Source organism: Neophocaena asiaeorientalis, unplaced genomic scaffold (assembly GCF_003031525.2).
Source record: "Neophocaena asiaeorientalis asiaeorientalis breed wild unplaced genomic scaffold, Neophocaena_asiaeorientalis_V1.1 scaffold108, whole genome shotgun sequence".
Classification (NCBI taxonomy): Eukaryota; Metazoa; Chordata; class Mammalia; order Artiodactyla; family Phocoenidae; genus Neophocaena; species Neophocaena asiaeorientalis.
The window spans coordinates 5,564,381-5,586,472 of record NW_020173770.1 but is presented as its reverse complement, the minus strand read 5'-3'; the positions used below and the strand labels follow the sequence as shown (position 1 = coordinate 5,586,472).

At 36.8% G+C, this 22,092-nt stretch overlaps 1 protein-coding gene across 3 annotated transcripts in view; it reads right to left on the bottom strand.

The window, feature by feature from the left end:
• Window positions 1-21,542, bottom strand: part of EEF1AKMT2 (EEF1A lysine methyltransferase 2) — a 72,760-nt gene extending 51,218 nt beyond the window's left edge. For 2 of the 3 annotated variants that reach the window (XR_003003993.1, XM_024751541.1), the window contains exons 1-5: window positions 21,411-21,542; window positions 20,287-20,352; window positions 19,663-19,777; window positions 5,164-5,271; window positions 1,873-2,089 (exon numbers count right to left, since the gene is read on the bottom strand). Coding sequence is in view for 2 of the 3 variants with exons in the window: in XM_024751541.1 (XP_024607309.1) it covers window positions 1,873-2,089; window positions 5,164-5,271; window positions 19,663-19,777; window positions 20,287-20,352; window positions 21,411-21,520 (616 nt within the window). In the remaining variant the exon portion in view is untranslated. Of the gene's footprint in view, window positions 1-1,872; window positions 2,090-5,163; window positions 5,272-19,662; window positions 19,778-20,286; window positions 20,353-20,893; window positions 20,977-21,410 lie in introns of those variants that run through there. The other variant, XM_024751542.1, reaches the window with a different exon arrangement.
• Window positions 21,543-22,092: the final 550 nt, after the last annotated feature.

Sequence of the window (22,092 nt, the reverse complement as noted above, 5' to 3'; positions counted from 1 at the left end):
GCAACACAAAATATTTATATAAATAAGGCTACAAAAGAAAAATGAAAAATTCACTTCAATAGATTTATGAACATTTACATTTCAAATTAGGAAAGAAGCAAAGAACCTTAAAAAAATTAGTGAAGCAATCTTTATTCTATGCAAAAGGGACCGTGGAAGTCAATCTTAAAAGCTAGTGACAAGGCCCTTGGCAGTGATGCATGGCAGTGTGTTCTGTTAGTGTCCTGTATCTATCTAACTCCAAAAACCATTTCCTAAGAGAAGCATGCCTAGAAAAATATCTTTAATTGTATATAATTATTTCTTTAACATTTCCTGTTGTAACATTTCACTTATTTAAATTCTGCATTAAGCTCTAAAATTGAACAGAAGTTAAAGAATTTATTCAGTAGTTCTCAGACACAGACACATTTTTAATCACTCTTTACAAGGCTAAAGTCTGTTCCTCATTATGAAAGACAGACAAATATGTTTTTGTCTGGTGGTTCCAGGGATAAAAGAGAACACCTGTATTTAAAAACCAGGAAAGGAACTTGCCCTACACAGTGTAACTTTGAGCATTTATTAAAACTGTCAAGCTTCAAGAAGAAAGACTATTGATACGGGGCCTCAATAGTTCTAAAGGAAACAAATTTAACATAGAAGATAATAAAATTAATGACATGAAATAAAAGATAATAAATCACATAATTCTTGTTTTCCAGAGGCAACAGTAATGAAGCTCACATTTCAAGCCTCAAACACTTCAAGTTTGACATTATATAACCTGCCAAAGCCATTGAATGCACACAAAAGGACATGTGTTAAGTGTTCTCCCTCCTACTGCCTATTCCCTTACTACCAAAAAGAAAACAAACTCTGAGATAAAGCACATTCAATACAGTTATAAATTCATTTCCCATTAGCTTGTGACAACTGAGGTTCAAAATTTAACCACAAACTTCGTACCATATCACTTATTAATACTCCATCCTGAAAATTCTTCCCACTCCTTTAAAAATAACAATACTAATCTGAAATGGAGTCTAAGGAAAAAACAAGCAAATATATAGCTACAGATTCTCAAGGTACTTTCCCAGGAAGTCCTGTGCACTGCATGAGTAAAGTGACAGGTGAAATAATCCTTAAACCATGCAAGAAACAGTCTTCCAAAGAGCTCAAAATATTTGTGTATGGATTAAAGATTCTCGATTCTTACAAGATCCCCATTTAGTAGACACAGCACTAATTATACTCTGCTAATGGGGCAAAAAAGGATCCTGTCTTGGCACCAAAATCTTGCAAAAAGTAGAGATTTCCTCAAGAATTAATAGGTAGTAATTCTTCTAAGTTCCTATATTTTGTTTCTGTGCAATGTTAAAAAAGAATATACACTGAAAACAAGAAGAAAAATCCTAAATATATAAATGACCACTAGGCAAGACAAAGTATCTATAAAATGAAAACTCTCATACAAGACTTTAAAAAACACTACTACCATCTGCATTATTACTGTTATTACTAATTACCAGTATATCAGTACATTGAAGTCAGAAACACAATATATGCACTTTCTTTGCTTGATTCCCTAAGTAACAGATTATATAGCTTAAACAAAGAACTTAATTTTTACAGGCTCATAAATTTTAGTACTTAACTGCCAGGATTTTTTGGAAAATTTTACAAAGGACTCTGGATCTCAACCAATATTATTTCTTTGCTCTTTGCATATACAGTTAAAAGTACTACCATGGTTATTAACAAAGAAGAAAAGCAGGCGACTCCCACAAATAGAAAAGTAAAATACTATAACACCATGGGAAAAAAGAAAACCTATTTAAGTGCATTAAACCTGAGGTAAGAACACATTTAAACAACATAACAGCCATTTACCTTCACTGAATTCATTTAGCAACTCTTCCTTGGTCCAATTACATGAGGTTATTAGAAAAAAGCCTTTCACTTTCAACACCCTGGAGAGAGATTTCACATATTGCTTCCTCTTTTCAATTGCATTGTCAGGATTAAGGCTTATGGCATCAAAAGTCCCTTTGTCAATACAAATATGAAATCCAGACAGTTTTGTGGAAGGATTCAAAAAGTCTTCTACCTATATTAAAAATCAATGTCTATGTGAGAACAATTCACACACAATATTTACTGAATTTAAGTAACAATCTGTAAAAAGTTACAGATAAAAAGAGCAATTACTTATGATGGCATTTTACATATAATAAACATTTGCAACTTTATAGCTAACTTTTATGTGCTTCATTCCAAGATCATTAAAGCTAAGATTAGTAAGCAAGACTGACAGTGTTTCCTGGACATTCCAAATCTCTACAAATTTGGAAACAAATCAAAGCCAGGTGTATTGCCTAATAATACCAGCACATAAATGGGGCTCACAAGTCTGGTTTATGAAAAAGTTATTTCTGTCGAAAAAAAGAATATTTGAAATATTTTTTAAAATGACAAAAAAATATCTGGAACTCAAACAAGGCACTTGAAATAAGATGATTTTTAGCTGACATTACTAGCTGTATGACCTGAGGTAAACATGGTAAATCAAAAGTTCTTTTACCTTGACTCAGCAGCTTACAAAGCAACTAATGGATACAATGAATGGCACAAAGCTTAAGAAATTAAAGGACTGTTTAAGCTGCAATTATTTAACTTTATAAATATCATGCACTTCAGATTTTGAAAGTCATGTATCAGCATCTCATTCATTTTCAATAACTTCAATAACTTACTGATACTTTAGAAGCATTTGAAATAGTGATCTGCCTCAACTTCATAAAATATTCAAAATAATTTGCCAACAAACTTAATTCTGAAAAGCTGCTTTGAAAAAGTAATTAAGCAGTTAGCTCGTGATTATTCATATAAACTTAAAATAATCATAAATAGTGTATTATCTGAAACTCTTATTGTTTGACTTGAAAATGTGTATTGCATGTTTACATACATTTGAACATAGGTTTCCTGCCCCTGCCTCACATCAAAGTATTCATTACACCTGAAGCAAAACAATGACTACCACTCTTAAGAGCGAAGTTTGGAGAAGTTCCTATCCTAAATGCCTATATAAAAGTATTCATTTAGTGGGACTTCCCTGGTGGCGCAGTGGTTAAGAATCTGCCTGCCAATGCAGGGGACCTGGGTTCGAGCCCTGGTCCAGGAGGATCCCACATGCTGTGGAGCAACTAAGCCCATGCGCCACAACTACTGAGCCTGTGCTCTAGAGCCCACGCGAGCCACAGCTACTGAAGCCCGCATGCCTACAGCCCGTGCTCCACAACGAGAAGCCACCACAGTGAGAAGCCCGCGCACTGCAACAAAGAGCAGCCCCCCGCTCACTGCAACTAGAGAAAGCCCGCGCACTGCAACAAAGAGTAGCCCCCCGCTCACTGCAACTAGAGAAAGCCCGCGCGCAGCAACGAAGACCCAACACAGCCAAAAATAAATAAATGAATAAATAAAAAATAAATTTATAAAAGAAGTATTCATTTATTCAACAGATATTTCACAGACACCTATTATATGCAGGAACTTTTCAGGCCCTGGGACTGTAACTGCAAACAAAGCAAAAAGGGTCCCTGTATGAGAATATATCTCATATTCTCTAAAAGGAGAGGCAAACAATAAATAAGCTAACCAAATTATTTCAGATAAAGTGCTATGAAGAAAAAAAAAGAATAATGAAGACAGTGAGTGACTGGGAAGGAAATGTTTTGGAAATGGTAGTCAGGCAAGACCTCTTTAAGAAGGCGATATTTGAGCAGAGATCAGAATGCTAAGAATGAGCCAAACAAACTGAGATCTGGGGCAAGAACATTCTAGACAGAGAGCAGCAGGTATAAAGACTGGAGAAAAACAGGGCTGACATGTATCAGGAGCAGAAAGAAGGCCAGTGTGACTGGAGTACTGGTGATAAAGAAGGAAAGAGGTAAGAAACGAGGGGCTTTGTAAGGCTGGGTGGGCATTCAGATCCCATTCTGAATGCAACGGGGAAGCCCTTGGAGGCTTGTGAGCAAGGAAGTGACACAAGCTGATTTATATTTTAAAAACTAACTCTGGGTACCCTGTGGTAATGGACAGCAGGGCGGCAAGAGTGGAAACAGGAAGGCTAAGAAAGAGGCTACTACAGTCATCTAAGTGAGAAATGATGGTGGCTTGGATCTGGGAGGTAGCAGTGGAAATATCAAGAAATGATCACATTCCTGATATACTCTGAAGATAAAACCAACAAAATTGGCTATAGGATTTGTTGTTGTTGTTGGCGCCTTGAGGCTTTCAGGATCCTAGTTCTCCAACCGGGGAGTGAACCCGGACCACAGTAGTAAAAGTGCCAAGTCCTAACCACTGGACTGCCAGGGAATTCCCTGTTATAGGATTTAAAGGGAAGAGTGGGGTAGGGGATGGGAGGTGCGTGAGAAGTTTAAGGAAGAAACCAAGAGTTTCATTTTGGACCAATTAAGAGACTTTTAGCTATCCAAGTGGAACTATAGAATAAGCAGTGTTTATATAATTCTAGAGCTCAAAGGAGAAGCCTGGGATAAAAATATAAATGCAAGAATCATCATCTCGGGCTTCCCTGGTGGCGCAGTCGTTGAGAGTCCACCTGCCGATGCAGGGGACACGGGTTCGTGCCCTGGTCCCGGAAGATCCCACATGCCGCAGAGCAGCTGGGCCCGTGAGCCATGGCCGCTGAGCCTGCGCGTCCAGAGCCTGTGCTCCGCAATGGGAGAGGCCACAACAGTGAGAGGCCCGCGTACGGCAAAAAAAAAAAAAGAGTCATCATCTCCTCACAGATCAGAGGGCAAAACATATATTGAGTAATCTTTGGTGGCATTATACTACTTTAGGCATTTACAACTTTTTGATCTAGTTAATCCGAAGTTAGCTATTATGTGTGTGTATTTGCAAAAAAAAAAAAAAGAGCGAGAGAAAGAATAAACATACTTGCACACAAGGGAGAGGAGAAAATAACTTTCCCAAACTGACTAGACTGAAAATTTTAATACTGTCACTTAAAAAGTATCATTTTGGATTATTTATGATTGACCCTTAATTTATGAGCTCAAAGATGTCAGCAAATTAATATACTTCAGAAACATTTAAACTTTATAATTTATTACAATTAAAAATAACAATTACAGTAATATAAATAATAGTTACCTTCAACTTAATGTTAGATAAACCTTCTTTCTCTATAATATTTCCAGAAAGCTGTATTGCAGAGGGAGAGTAATCAATTCCAGTAATATTAGAGAAACCAAATTTTGCCTAGGAACAGAGAAATAATGTTATACTTTAGTTTTCAGAAGTTTTAAATACTGTTTTACCTATGAATTATATTATTCCTTTAGGACTGGGGCTGTTTTATTTTTTTAATATATCAAATGACATATACTATCCAATAATCTAAAATGTTTAAATTTTAGTGTAGAATCTAAATAGAAACTAAAAGTTTAAATTTATATAATGTGACAATTTATTCTTTTATAATATTTGATTTCTGTTACAAAAGGAAATTCATTTTCTTAAAGACAACGAGAATATATGTGTATTTCGGCCCTAAAGCAGAAAAATGTAGTATTAACTTCTAATGCTGATATGCTTTAATTCACACAAAAATCTGTCATAGATTTTACTTAACACAATTAAGTTACATGAATAAGTTAAATGCGTATGTAATAAATTCTTGCTTTTAAAATTTTTCCTTCCGTGTACTTATAAATCATGCAATTCTCCACCAACCATGTGATCATTAACCATCTTACATTTGTATAGTATTTTTCGTTTTTGAAATATTTCATACATTCCAATAGACCTTTACAAAAAACCTGTGAGATAAATTGGGCAGGTATTAATACCCCCAAAGAGTTAAAGAAAGCTCACTGGACTTAAGAGGTTTGAGACTAAACCTGCAGTCCAGCTGTTTACTAACGATATTAACCCATCTAAGGGTGTGTGGAGCCTGAGGCAGAAGCATGATGGCCTCTGGTCTTCACCTCTAACTATGCTGAACATTGTAAGACCAATCAGACTAAAGAAAATATCAAAGGAAATCTGAAGAAGAACAGAAGTTGCAAAGTAAAGTGTAGCCTGAAATTCTCTTCCAGCTCTTCACCATTTACTAAATGGTTACTTCCTTCAAAACGACTTAACCTACTCCAACACCATCCATTTAAGACTTATTTAGACTTTTCAACCTTAAGTGACTGATTCCTAATCTAAACTCAATTAACACAACAATCATTTTCCGCAGGGCATTTTGCTCCCTTTGATCATTTTTATTTTTAGTCTTAAGGTCTAATATCCCTTCTTTGATGCCAACCTCCTATTCTTTAAGTGATCTCAAACCATATTCTTCAAGATCTTCATTTTCTCCCAGTTTCCCTCATTTATCAGACCTAGAATGCAGGATGATTCTATTAATTGACTCTTACCAGTTCCTTCTTCTCCAAGCCTGTTTATTCTTCCCTTAGAATTTATAAAAATCATATGTAGATGTTTTAAGTTTCTAGAACAATCATCCTCAAACTACTGCCAACATTTTTCACATTCAATTTCTGGCACTCAGTGAGAAATAAGCAGACATTCAAGGAAATAATAAATGACCAAAAACCAAAGGGAAAAAACTTACATTAGAAAAAGACCCACAGGAGAATCAAAAGAATGATCAGAAACATATTTAAAAAACTGAAATAAATGACAATTTGGAGAATTGTGACAGAGAACTGAAAACTATAACAAACAAACATACAAATAAGAGAATTTTAAAATGCAATGATTAAATTAAGATACTCACGGATGGGCTTGATAGGAGATTGGACACACACACAAAATAGTGAAGTGGAAGAAAAGTCAGAATGCCACTTTAAGCACAGAATGACAGAAGGATGGAAAATTAAAAACAGGAAAGAACATAAAAGACATAATATGGCACAGAGTATAAGATCTAAATATATAATAGAAGTCTTAGAAAAAGAGGAAATAAGAATAGGGCAGAAGAGAAAATGACATATGACTGAGAACTTTCTAATTTTGAAAAAGGATCCCAAGCCACAGATTCAAGAAGCACTATAAACTCAAGGCATGATCAAAGCAAAGATGGTAATAGTATAATATATATCTGACAAAACATGTAATTTATCTTATATACAAATAGTATAATATATCTGATGAAAACCAAAATCAGAAAAATCTCAAAAGCATTCAGGGAGTGGGGTGGGGGATACAATGCGACAGATTACCTGCAAAATACCAACAGTAAGACTGACGGCTGGCAATAAGTCATTAAGAATGGAAGCCAGAAAACAACAAAAGGAAAATGCCAATCTAAAATTATATCCCAGCAAAAAAAACAAAAAAGTGTGTGTGTGTGTGTGTGTGTGTGTGTGTGTGTGTATCCATCAAAAATGTAGGTGGTCACTGAAAAAGCACCGAATATAAGCAATGATTGTTAGCATGACAAAAATACAGAAAACTAAACATTATGTGTCACATAGGCAAATATACATGACCACCTATTAAATTTACTTGTTTTAAAAAAAAACTGAATTTGATAAAAATCTATGGATCAGAGGTAAAGAAACTTTTTCTTTAAAGGAACAGAGCATAAATATTTTACACTTTTCCAGTCATACAATCCCTGTCACAACTACGCAACTCTACTACTGTAGCACATAAGCAGCTACAGACAAAGCTGTATTCCAAGAAATATTTATAAAGACAGGGGAAGCCTAGATTTGACTCATAAACTATAGTTTGCTGACCCTTATTCTAGATTTAACTTCCAACCTACAGAAAACACAGGGGACAGAAAACATGTTAAATAATACTACAGAGATGCAATTAGAAAGTCCACACTGTGGTAAATCACTTGAGACTAATAACCTACCTTCTACAACAAATAAATCACCAAGTTACATAAAGAAAGAGTGTAGGGAGAACTTAAAAGAGCCTTAGGAGACTATCAGCCAACTGCAATATGTGGACTCAATAACAGAATGGAAATGACAGAAGAAAAATCAGTGAACTTGAAGACACATCAATACTAGTAATCAAATCTAATCAACAGAGAAAAATAATCGGAAAAAAATGAACAGGTCCTAAAGCTTCAGGGACCTGTGGGACAATACAAAGAGGCTTAACGTTGATATTTACAGACTCTCAAAAGGAAAGGAGAATGTGCTTCAGGGGAAAAAAAAAAAAATTGAAAACATCCCAAATTTGGCAAAAGACTTAAGTTCTCAGATTCAAAAAGCTCAGTGAACCCCAAACAGGATAAGGAGAAAGAAATCCAAGCAGCAGTACATCATAATTAAACTGGTAAAAGCTAAAAGACAATGGAAAAAATCTTGAAAGCATCTAGAAAACTGATGCATTACTTACAGGAACACAACAATTCAGATGACTGCAGATTTCTCATCAAAAACTATGGAGGTCACATAACATTTTTAAAGTACTGAAAGAACAGTTAATTCAGAATTCTATATTCAGCAAAAACATCCCTCAGGAATGAAGGTGAGATAAAGACATTCTCAGGTGAAGAAACACTAAGAAAATTTCTTGCCAGGAAAGCTGCTCTAAAATCATTCCTGAAGGAAGTTCTTTAGACAGAAGGTAAATAATACCAAAACAAACAAACAAACAAACTTGGAAGATGAGGAATGAAGAAAAAAGCTGCAAAAGTAAATAACTGTGTTAACATAATTAACTACTATTCTCCTTTGAAAGGAAACATTATAGCATTATCCTACAGGATTTTCAATGTAAAGGTAATATTTAAGACAACTGCAATATAAAGAAGGGAAGATTAAAAAACTCACAGGTGGTTAAGGTTTTCACATACCACATGGAACGGTAAAACATTGATTCTAAGTAGATTGTGTAAATAAAGTATGTATATTATAGTCGTACAGCAACCACTAAAAAAGCCAAAAAGATATAGTCATTACAGCAACCACTAAAGAAACTATACAAAGACATTTATACAATTAGATATATCTAATTAAAATGGAATACTAAGAAATGTCCAAATAAAGCAAAATAAGCAGGAAAGGAGAAAGGGAAGAATGAAAAAACAGAGGTAACAAAGAGAAAAGAAATAATAAAATGGTAGACCTAAATCCAAATGTTCTAAATATACCAATTAAAGGATAGAGATTATTAGAAAGGATAAAAAAACATGACCCAACTATATGCTGGCTACAAGAAACTCACTTCAAATATAATGATATAGGTTGGTTCAAAGAGAAAGAATAGAAAAGGATATACCATGCAAAAACTCATTTTGGCCTGCGTACCACAAAAAAAAAAAGCAAAAACTCATTTTAAAAAGTTGAACTTCACACCCACAAGGATGGTTACAATCAAAAAAATAAAAAGCGTTGGTGAGAATATGGAAAAACTGGAACTCACATACAAGTGCGCGTGGAAGTGTATAATGGTGTAGCCACTGTGAAAGCAGTCTAGCAATTTCTCAAAAGGTTAAATATACAGTAACCATATGAACCTGGGTATATACCCAAGAGAAATGAAAATATATGTCCATACAAAAACTTATACATGAATTTTCACAGCAGCATTTTTCATAATAGGCGAAAAGCAGAAACAACTTAAATGTCCATCAGCTGGCGAGTGGATAAACAAAATGTGGTAAACCCATCCAACAGAATATTAATTGGACAAGAGGAAAAAGTATTGATACATGCTACAGTACGGATGAACTTTGAGAACATTATGTTAAATGAAAGAAGCCAGACACAAAAGACTACATATTGATGATTCCATTTATATGAAATGCCCAGAATAGAAAAATCCACAGACACAGAATGTAGATTAGTGGTTGCCAGGGGTTGAAGGGAATGGGGAATAAGGAGTGAACGATAATGAATATAGGGTTTCTTCTTGGGGTGATGAAAATCTTCAGGAATTAAAATAGTGGCGATGGTTGTACAAATTTGTGAATATACTAAAAACCACTTTCAAAGGGTAGATTTTATGGTATGTGGATTATATCTCAATTTTTTTAAAAAGCTGGAGTGGCTTTATTATTAGCATCAAAGTAAAATCAAAGTAAAGAAAACTACCAATGTTAAAGAGGAACATTATACAATAAATGGGTCAATTCATCAATACACAAACACATAAAATCCTAAATGTGTAACCTCTGAACAACAGAGTTTGAAAATACATGTAGCAAAAACTGACAGAAATAAAAGTTAAAATAGACAAATCTACCAATACGGTCAGACACTTCAACATTACTATTTCCATAATTAATAGCACTAATAGATAGAAAATCAGTAAAGGTATAGAAATGAACACCACCATCAAACACCATAAGTCTAGTTAACATATACAGAATACTCTATCCAGTAACAGCAGAATACACATTTTTTTCAAGTGCACATGAAACATTCACCAAGATGGATATATCCTGGATCATAAAACAAAGTAACACATTTAAAAGAATTTAAATCATACAAAGTATGTTCTCTGACATAATTGAATTAGACTAGAAGTCAAAAGCAGAAAGAGAAAAATCCACAACATGTGGAAATTAAACAACAGAATTCTAAATAATCTGGATCAAAGAAGAAAATTAGAGAATTCCCTGGTGGTCCAGTGGTTAGGACTCCACACTTTTCACAGCCAGGGGCCCGGGTTCAATCCCTGGTTAGGAAACTAAGATCCCGCAAGACTCACGGCACAGCCAAAAAAAAGAAGAAAATAAAAATACAGCATATCAAAATGTGTACGGTGCAGGAGCACCTACAGGATAATTTATAGCACTTATATCATTAAATGTTTACATGAGAAAAGAAGGAAAGTCCCAAATCAATAATCTAAGCTTCTACCTTAAGAAGCTAGAAAAAAAGAGCAAGAATAAATTAAAAGCAAAAAGAATGAAAAAATAATAAAATTAAGAGCAGAACCCATTGAAACTGAAACATAAAAGCAATAGAGAAAGTCAATGAAAACAAAAGCAAATTTTTATAAAAGATAGAAAAAATGAATCTCTAGCATCACTATCAAAGAAAAAGAGAGAGAAGACACAAGTTACCAACATTAGGAATGAACAAGGGGATTTCAATACAGACCCAACAGACTTTAAAAGGATAATAAGAGAATACTGTGCAGAACTCTATACACAAAAATTCACAATGGACTAATTCCTCAAAAACCACAAACCACGCGAACTCACTCAAATGAAATAAATAACCTAACTAGGACTGTGACTATTAAAGAAATTTTATTCATATTTTAAACCTTCAGAAAAGAAATCTCCAGGTTAAATGGTTTAATTGCAAATTCTACCAAACACTCAAGAAGAAATAACACTAGTGCTACACAATATCTTAAAAAATTTAAAAAGGAGGGAATTCTTCCCCACTCATTTTATAAGGCCATCAATGCCCTGAGACCAAAACCAAATAAAGATAATACAGGACTGCAGGGGAACTGCAGACCAATATCCCTCAAGAATACAGATGTAGGGAATTCCCTGGCAGTCCAGTGGTTAAGACTTCACCTTCCAATGAAGTGGGTATGGGTTCAATTCCTGGTCGAGCTAAGATCCCACATGCCTAGTGGCCAAAACACCAAAACATAAAACAGAAACAACACTGTAACAAATTCAATAAAGACTTTAAAAATGGTCCACATCAAAAAAATCTCTTTTTAAAATTAATTAATTTATTTATTTGGTTGTGCCAGGTCTTAGTTGTGGCAGGCAGGCCCCTTAGTTGTGGCATGCGAACTCTTAGTTGTGGCATGCATGTGGGATCTAGTTCCCTGACCAGGGATCCAACCCAGGTCCCCTTGCACTGGGAGCACAGAGTCTTATCCACTGCACCACCAGGGAAGTCCCCAAAAAAAAGCTTAAAAAAAATACAGATTTAAAAGTTCTCAACAAAATAGTAACAAGTTGAATCTAGCAATACAGAAACAGAATTATACATTATGACCAAATGGGGCTTATTCCACAAGTGCAATACTGGTTCAATATCTGAAAATCAATTAATATAATCCACCATATTAACAGTCTAAAGAAAAAACACCTCATGATTATATTCACTGATGTAAAAAAATTTTATTTTATTTTATTATTTTTTTAACAAAATTCAAGAAATACATCCTAGAAATACAAGGGAACTTCTTCAACCTGATAAAGGGCATCTAATAAAATCCTGCAGCTAACATCATCCTTAATGGTGAAAAACTGAAGACTTTCTCCCTAAGATGGGAACAAGGCAGGAATGTGCCATCATCAGTCCTAGTCAATACTGTATTGGAAGACCTAGGTAGTGTAATCAGGCAAGAAAAAAAAAGGCATGCATTTTGGAAAGAATGAAATAAAACTGTCCCTATCCACAAATGGCATGACTGTCTACATAGAAAATCCCAGAAAATCCACTTAAACCTCCTAGAACTAATAATACGCAAGATTACAGGATACAAAGGCAACACAAAAATCAACCATATTTCTAGCAATAAACAATTGGAAACTGAATTTCAAAAAGCAATACCATTTTAAATACTCCAAAAACAAATATATAGGTATAAGTCTAAAAAATATGCACAGGATCTGCATGCTGAATGCAAACCAAAAAATTCTGAGGAAAGAAATCCAGGAAGACCTAAATAAATGAAGAGAGACACCATGTTCATAAACTGGAAGACTCAAGATAGTAAAGATGTCGATTCTCCTCAAATCACAGATTTAGCTCAATTTCAATGAAATTTTCAGCATGGATTCTTTTGTAGATATTTACAAACTAATTCTTAAATTCATTTGGAAAGGTAAAGGAACTAGAATGGCCAATACAACATTTGAAAAAGAATAAAGTTGAGAGACTCACACTACCCAACTTTTAAGATTTACTAAAAAGCTACACTAATCAAGATAGCATCCAGAGGATGTCACCATGAATTCTTCCAAACATTTAAGAAAGAAACAAAACTAATCTTACAAAAATCCTCTGAAAAAAATAAAAACAGAGACAAGTCTCATCTCATTTTATTAGACCAGCATAACCTTGATACAAAAACTTTACATTAAAATTGCAAGTAAGCACAACTGGACAGCCTGCATGCCTCAACGAAAGATCCCGCATGCCGCAACTAAGGCCCTATGCAGCCAAAAATAAAGTAAATAAATAAATATTTTTAAAAATACAATTGCAAGTAAGGAAAATTACTGGCTAATCTCTCTCATGAAGCTATATAATTCCTAAGTAGAATACTACCAAATCAAATCCAACAATATATGAAAAGGATAATACATCACAATCAAACTTGGTTTACTTCAGGAATGGAAATTTGTTATAACATTGAACAATCACTACAATTATCTCAATAAAAATGTCAATTAAAAAAAAAAACTGGGCTTCCCTGGTGGCGCAGTGGTTGAGAGTCCGCCTGCCAATGCAGGGGACACGGGTTCGAGCCCTGGTCCAGGAAGATCCTACATGCCGCAGAGCAACTAAGCCCGTGAGCCACAACTACTGAGCCTGTGCTCTAGAGCCCGTGAGCCGCAACTACTGAGCCTGCGTGCCACAACTACTGAAGCCCACGCACCTAGAGCCCGTGCTCCGCAACAAGCCACCTCAATGAGAAGCCCGCACACCATAACAAAGAGTAGCCTCCGTTCACCGCAACTAGAGAAAGCCCGCACACAACAACAAAGACCCAACGCAGCCAAAAATAAATAAATAAATAAATTTTTTAAATTGAGGACCCCCACCAAAATCAATCAATTCAACTCTAACAGAAGTTGACTCTAACAGAAGAAGAAAAATCATCTGATCATATCAATGAATATTAAAGAAAGCAACTGATCAAGTTCAACAACCCAACCATTATGATTAAAAACTCAACAAACTAGAATATAAAGGAACAGCCTCAATCTGGATGACTACCTGTAAAAACCTAGAGCTAACATCATATTTAACAGTGAAATATTAGAAGCTTTCCTCTTCTAATAGGCAGTGTTAGAAGGCTATCTGCCTTCACAATTTCTATTCAATGTTGACCTAGAGACTGCACAGCATTTTAATAAACAAAATATTAAGAATGGAATAGAAGAAATACAACTACTATTTACACATGACATTACAGTCTTTATAGAAAATCCAAAAGAATCTATAAAAAAATAACTAGAATTAATGTGTGACTTACTGGATACAAGATCAATATAAAAATCTGTTGTACTTATACACAGCAGGAATAAACTATTAGAAAATAAAATTTAAAAGCATAACAATAATAGTCACAACAACAAAAAAATCAAGGAATCAACCAAGGAAAAATACTGGTTGGCCAAAAAGTTGCTCTGGTTATTTGGGGGTTTTTTAAATATATATATTTTTTTATTTTTGGCTGCGTTGGGTCTTCGTTGCTGTGTGCGGGCTTTCTCTAGTTGCGGTGGGCAGGGGCTACTCTTCATTGTGGTGTGCGGGCTTCTCATTGAGGTGGCTTCTCTTGTTGCGGAGCACGGGCTCTAGGTGCGCGGGCTTCAGTAGTTGTGGCGCGCAGGCTCAGCAGTTGTGGCACACAGGCTTAGTTGCTCCGAGGCATGTGGGATCTTCCCAGACCAGGGCTCGAACCCATGTCCCCTGCACTGGCAGGTGGATTCTTAACCACTGTGCCACCAGGGAAGTCCATGTTTGGTTTTAAGTAAAAATAAGACACATTTTTCATTTTCACCAAGAACTTTATTGAACAATGTATTCATTAACCGAGCAAACTTTTTGGCCAACCCAATATATAAGATCTCTGTACAGAAAATTTCTATACAGACAAAATACTACTCAGAGAAAATTAAGAACTAAATAAATGGAGGAATACATCATGTTCATGGATTCACTTGATACTATAAACATGTAAATCCTCCTCAAACTGATCCATAAATTCAATACAATCCTAATCAAAATCCCAGGGTGGGTTTTGTTTTTTTCCTGAAAAGTGATGATTCTAAAATTTAAATAAATATGCAAAGAGCTAACTAACAACATACAAGACAACAATGGAAAAGCTATCAAAGTCGGAGAACTTACATTAACCAAATGGGGAGACTTGTCCAGTAATTAGGACAACTTGGCATTGGCATAAGGATAAACAAACAGACCCAAAGGAATAGAACAGAGGATCCAGAAACAGACCCAAACACATACTATTACTGGACTTATGACAGAGGCACCCCTACAGTGCAGTGGGGGAAAGAGCAGACGTTTCAGTAAGTGGTGCTGGGTTATCTGAATATTCATAGGTAAAAAAAAATAAACCTTGACTCTACCTCACAACATACACAGCAATTAATTGGGACCTAAATGTGAAAAGGAAAAGAACAAAGTTTCTAGAAAAACATATAGGAAAATATCATTTTGACTCTGGGTAGGCAGATTTACTACACAATATTCAAAAGCACTAACCATTTTTAAATGATATATTAAACTTTAGTAAAATTAAAGAACTTCTGTTCATCAAAAGACACTATTACAGTGACTTCCCTGGTGGTCCAGCGGTTAAGATTCCAAGCTCCCAATGCAGGGGGCCTGGGTTCGATTCCTGGTCAGGGAACTAGATCCCTCATGCCGCAACTAAAAAGATCCCGCGTGACACAAGGAAACGCGACAAGAAATATCCTGCGTCCTGCAACTAAGACCTGGCGCAGCCAAATAAATAAATAAATAAATTTTTAAAAGATACTATTACAGGGCTTCCCTGGTGGCGCAGTGGTTGAGAGTCCGCCTGCCTTTGCAGGGGACGTGGGTTCATGCCCCGGTCCGGGAAGATCCCACATGCCGTGGAGCGGCTGGGCCCGTGAGGCATGGCCAATGATCCTGCGCATCCGGAGCCTGTGCTCTGCAACGGGAGAGGCCACAGCAGTGAGAGGCCCGCGTACCGCAAAAAAAAAAAAAAAAAAAAAAAAAAAAAAAAAGATACTATTACAAAAGTGAAGAGACAAGCAACACAGCAGATACAAAGGTTATACACACAGAATATATAAAAAACTCCTACAAATCAATAAAAGAAAGGCAACCCAATGTTTAAATAAGCGAAAGCTTGAATAGGCATTTCACAAAAAAGAACAGCCAAATAGACAGCATATGAAAATATGCTCAATATCCTTAGTCATCAGGGAAATGAGAATAAAACCACAAGATACCACTACACACCTACCAGAATCACTGAAATTGGATAAGCTGACAAGAGCAGGTGTTGGCAAGGATGTGGAGCTACTAGAATTCTCACACACTGCCAGTAGGAGTGCAAACTAGTGCAACCAATTTGGAAAACTGTTTGGCAGTATTCATAATAACACAGTGCTGGAAATGAGTCAAATGACCATCAACAGGAGAATGAGCGAATAAATCAATAAATAAATTGTGGTATTTTCATATAGTACAGTACTAACCACAACGAGATGAAGCACTCTAGTGCTACACACAATACGAAAGACCATGGGTAAACCTAACAAAGCCATGCTCAGCCAAAGAAACATATCAAAAAAGTGCATATCCAAAGATACTACACATATCAAGCCAACAAGAGGCAAAACTCAATGAAATGGAAAAAGGGTCATCTTTTCAACAAATGACAGATGGAACAATTCAACATTCACATATCAAAAAAAATTAACCCCAACCAGTATCTCAAACCTTCTACAAAAATTAATTCAAAACAAATAATAGATCTAAATGTAAAACTTTAAAACTTTTAGAAGAAAACCTAGAAGACCTATGTGACCTTAAGTTAGGCAAAGAGTTCTTTAATATGAAAACAAAAGCACGATCCACGTACGAAAAAATTAATAAATTTGACTTCATAAAAATGAACTTCTGCTCTTCAGAAGGTATTGTTAAAGAGAATGGAAAACAACAAGTGAACAAATGAGAGAAAACATTTGCATATCACATACCTGACAAGGAACTTATATCCACAATACATAAAGAATCCTCAAATCTTAATAAGTAAACAGGCAACCCCATTTAAAAATAGGCCAAAGATGTGAACACACATTTCACCAGATATACAGATGGCAAATGAGCACATGAAAAGGTAATCAAAATCACTAGTCATTAGGAAAATGCTAATTAAAACCACAATGAGAAACCAGTATAGCTGACATGAAGAATAGCCTAACTTATGATGACAGAAGTCAAAATAATCATTACCTTTAGGAGGGAATGAGTGGGAGGGGACACAAGGGGGCTTCTTCTATGGTGTTAATAATGTTTTATTTGTTGATCAGGTTGGTGAGTTACACACAATTATTCATTTTGTAAAAGCTGTACACTTATGACCTATTCACTTTTCTAAACAGATGTTATACTTTATTCAGTAAGTTCACATTAAAAAAGAAAAAAGCTTCCCAAAGCGACTCCACATCTAGGTAGCTTCACCAGTGAATTCTACCAAACATTTAAGGGAGAAAAAACAATTGTCAACAAACTCTTTCAAAAAATAGATTCTTGTTTAATGATGTCAGCATAACTTGATACCAAACCCTGACAAGGACACTACAAGAAAGGAAAATTACAGGACAATCTCCCTCATGGACAAAGTTGCAAAAATCCTAAACAAAATGTTAACAAACTGAATCCAGTAATATATATATATAAGTTGGGTTTATTCCAGAAATGCACTTAACATTTGAAAATGATCAATGTATTTCACCTACATGAATAAAGGAAAAAATTCATATGGTTACCTCAACAGATACAGGAAAAACACTTAATCAACACCACCACACACCGTGAGCAAAGGAGAAAAACATTTAATCAACAACAACACACACCGTTAGCAAATCTGAAGTCTGATAACAGAGTTATCTACAAAACTAACTTACAAGATAACATCATACCTAACAGTGAAACACTGAACGTATTCTCTGAAAAGGGCGAAAAAGACAAGGATGCCTTCTGTCACCACTTCTTTTCAACATTCTCCCAAAGGTCCCAAACAGTGTAATAAGGGGGGAAAAGTTACAAAGGATTGGAAAGGAAGAAATAAAACTATCACTATTTATAGTTTGCCTAATTATATATGTAGAAAATATAAAAGAATCTATAGTTAAACTATTAGTCTCAAAGGATAAATCATTAACCTCTACAAGTGAGCTATTAGAATCTGAAAGTATCTACAGGTAAACAAGAGTGAATAAATTAAATTGTGGTATAATTGTACAAAGGATTCATATACAGCAACAAAAATGAATGAACTGCTATGTAGAAGTTGAGTGAATCTCACAGAATGTTGACTGAAAGACACCAGAAAGAACACACTGAAGGCTTCCATTTATATCCAAAACAGACAAATTAATCAATGATGTTAAAACTCCTTGTAGTTGCCTTTAGAAAGGGAGGAGGAGCAATTCAGACGATTAGCAGGGAGTTTAAGGGGGACTTCTAGAGTCTGTAATGTTGTTTCTTGATTAGGGTGACAGGTGTGCTCACTTTGTAATAATTCATTGAGCCACACTTTTGGTTTGCGAACTTTAATGTAGTCATGCTGCACCTCGTTTCAAAAAAATTTATTACAGTTTTTTCTAATCACATTTCACTGCTTCAAACATTTTAATGGCTCCCCACAGACTAAGAGTAAAATCTAAGCTCTTAGGCACGGCATATGGTATGGCTCCTACCTTAAATCTAAACCTCATCTCTGTCTATCTCACACATACACTTTATATTCTAATTTACCAAATTATTTATAGGGCCAGAACCTTCATGCCTTTAGATAATGTTTCCACTTCTTGAAATTCTCTCCCTCTTTACACTCTACCCACACTCAACACAATTTCCACCCAACTTGGATATTAGCTCCTCCAAAACCCTTCTTATCCCTCTTCCCCAAATCACTCCCTTTCCTATACTCAGTATATCTATTATTGCATACATCAAGCTACAGCATTAGCTATTTATGTCTATGTCAGTCTATCCTCTATTGTACTGTGAACAACTCAAGCACAAGGTCTAAATTTTCATACTGCCAGTGCCTACCACAAGGCTTGACAGGTGGTAGTCACTTAGCAAGTTTCACTGTTACGTATATAACCTTACAAGCTGAAACAGTAAAACCATCTAGGATGAAGCCTAAGTCTTACACCTCCTCCACAGCACTTGGCAGAGCAATGATACACTATAGGCATTAACGGTGATGGTTTAGCTAGTAGTAGAACCTGTACCAAAACTCAGTTCCATGGACAAAATGCTCTTTTCAAACCATATGCAAAACACTCTTCAAAAACCATATGCTCACCTAAGAAAAGGGATGTATGTCCTACTGGAAATGTAAAAAAAAAACCATCATCCTTTTATACATACAGATTTCCAGAGTTCTGAGCTAGAAGAAACCAACAGAAACCAACTAGTCAAAATCTTTAGGAAAGAACTGAAGTCCAGAAAAAAAAAGTGGCTTGCTCAAGGTTGAGACAATAGCAAGAAGGGCCAAGACTAGGACTCAGATCCCCTGGTTTCTCACTTAGTGCTTTCTCACAGCCCATGCGGCCTCCCTTTTGTACCATGTGACTTCTCAAGGTAAGTGGTACGACTGCTTTACTACTTTGGATTTAGATAGCTAGTATCCTCAACTGCAAGATTTTTTTCTTAATTTCATTTTTAAATTTGGTTCTAACACATGAATACTAATAGTACCAACAAGTTCAACCAGGAAAACACCATTTCCAGTTCCAATATCAAGCACTGAAGCGTCCAATGGAATCTTGTGTTTCTGCATCCACCTTATTAGTCGAGTCATACTCTCTTCTCCAAACCTATTAGAAACAGAGAATCAGTTAATCAAATAACAGAGGGATAGAGAACAAAGGTTACAACTACATTACATTCAAGCAGCTTATTCAGTTTGCTCAATTAAGTCTTTTTTAGAAGGAAGAAATAACATCTGTAACTGCTTAATCTTCATCTATACTATTATTTAGAAGAAAACACCCCCAAGAATAGAACAGAATAGATAAGGTTGGTATGTTACTTATTAATGTTTCTCTACATCAGCATTAACACTTGTACATGTTGGTGGCTCAAAAGTGCATTGCTTATTGAAAAAGGAGTTATAAAATAAGGGTTATTTCCTAATACTGTCATCAAATTTAAATCTGGGCCATTAAAAGAGAAAAGAGACAGATTCTTTCAATCTACCCACCAAAGCCAGAATCAGTCCAAGGTTCCCAAGATTTCTAGGGTTTCTCTGGGATAAGCACTTAAAAGACACACACACACCTACACAATCTTCTGGATCATGATCCCACTACTTTTTCTAACTTACCAGATTTCTCCTGTATCTCCATATTCTTGGAAAGTTTGCAGTTCTCTCTCATAGACAGTATCCCAGCTATATGAATAATCAAATGCAAAGCAAATTATTCAATTAAACTGTATTATGAATTAAAGGTATATTTCTAATACATTACTGGGATAGTTATGACAAATTTAAAACATTATTAGTGTTGACAAGTGCACACCGCTCAATCTTTTAACATCCTTGTGTTACAAGAATGAAAGAAAGAATAAGTTTATACATGTAAAGCACTTACAACAATGCCTGACATTTAAAACGGTGTATGTTTTAGCTTAAAAAATACAAAGACGTATCTGTCCAAGGATCCCTAAGTCCCAAACACAAATCCAAAACTTGACAGTAAAGGCATAGTGTCATTACAGCACTTTTCAGTCTAAAATGTAAAGACACAAGAATTTTCTACCAATTAGGTGGTTACTCACAATGGAATTCGCCAAAAATAAGCTCCGCTTAAAGGTTGTTTTAAGACTTACTCTCACTCCTTTTAAGGACTCCCCCTCCATCAATTGCCGTCTCTTCCTATTTCATGTCTATAGAAACCCTTCTCCCCCTCCAAGTTACCTCTCATTCTTACCTTTCCCCACAGTCATTCATTCATCCATCTATTAATCCATTAAATAATTGCTGAACGTCTGCTTAGGTCAGACCACTTTCTCCTACTCCAAGATGCCCACTATCTCCTCGCTCCCTCCTTAGACCATCCCCCCCACTCCCACCCCTTCCAGCTTCCACGTCCCTGCCCTCGTCCCCTTAACCTTTTCAGCTTCCCAGCCAAGCAGCTCTCCTCCGGCCTCCTACCCTCGCCCACCAGCCGTTATTTGTCAGCCCCGCCCACTTTCACCCCACGGGCCCCTTAGACGTCAACCCCTTGAAAAGCCTATTTACAGCCGCCAGTGTAGTCCCTCGGGATTCCATCCCTACGAGCCCCCGCCCCGGACCCTCGTCCAAGGCGGCCCTTTAGGCTTCCTCCCGTCACGCCCCCTAAGCTCTCCCCATCTTCCGGGGCCGCCTAGGCCCCATCTCTCCTTCCCCTCCAGCGGCCCAGTCCGGGAGCGCCGGACTCACCCTCCCCTGCCCTGCGCCACACTCACTGCTCTCGGGTGCCCAGCGCAGACGGGGCGAAGCCATCCCCTCGGGGACTGCCCCCTCGAGACCGCGCCGCGGCCCCAGCGCCGCCGTCGTCGTCCGCACCCTCGCTCATCGCGCTCCTTGCCCCGGAGGGCCTTTGGGGCCGCCATAGAGACGTGGCGCGGGCAGAGCGGACGGGCGGGCGGGCGCCTCTAGGAGGCGGGAGTCGGCCCTCTCTACTGCTCCCGGCCCCGGCAGGGGTCCGCAGTCCGGCGCTTTTCCTGCAGCCACCCTGGTCCAGAGTCCCGGATCCCAAAGCCCAGAGTGGGCGGGGCGGGGCCTCGCCTCGGTCCCCACTCTCCCTCCAACCAGCGTCAGATGCACCCCCTTCTTCGAGGTGCCCGCCTAAGCACCACTATATTTGGGGACTGCTGTTCCTAAGGGACTGTTCAAGGTATTGCATTTTGGAAAAAGGCTGGCGGTGGGGGAGCCACACTAAATACCTAAGCCGACACTGCTCAACCCAAATGTACAAATCACCTCATCTCTCCACGTCGTGGGCAGATCTGAGAAATGGGTGGGACAGTCCATCGCATTATTTGGCTTTCCTGCCCAAGGCTAATTTCATTTGCGGCTGGCATTACGCCTTGAAGATAGCACTCTGGCCTCTTCTGACTTGACGTCACTGGTGGACGAGGGAATTTA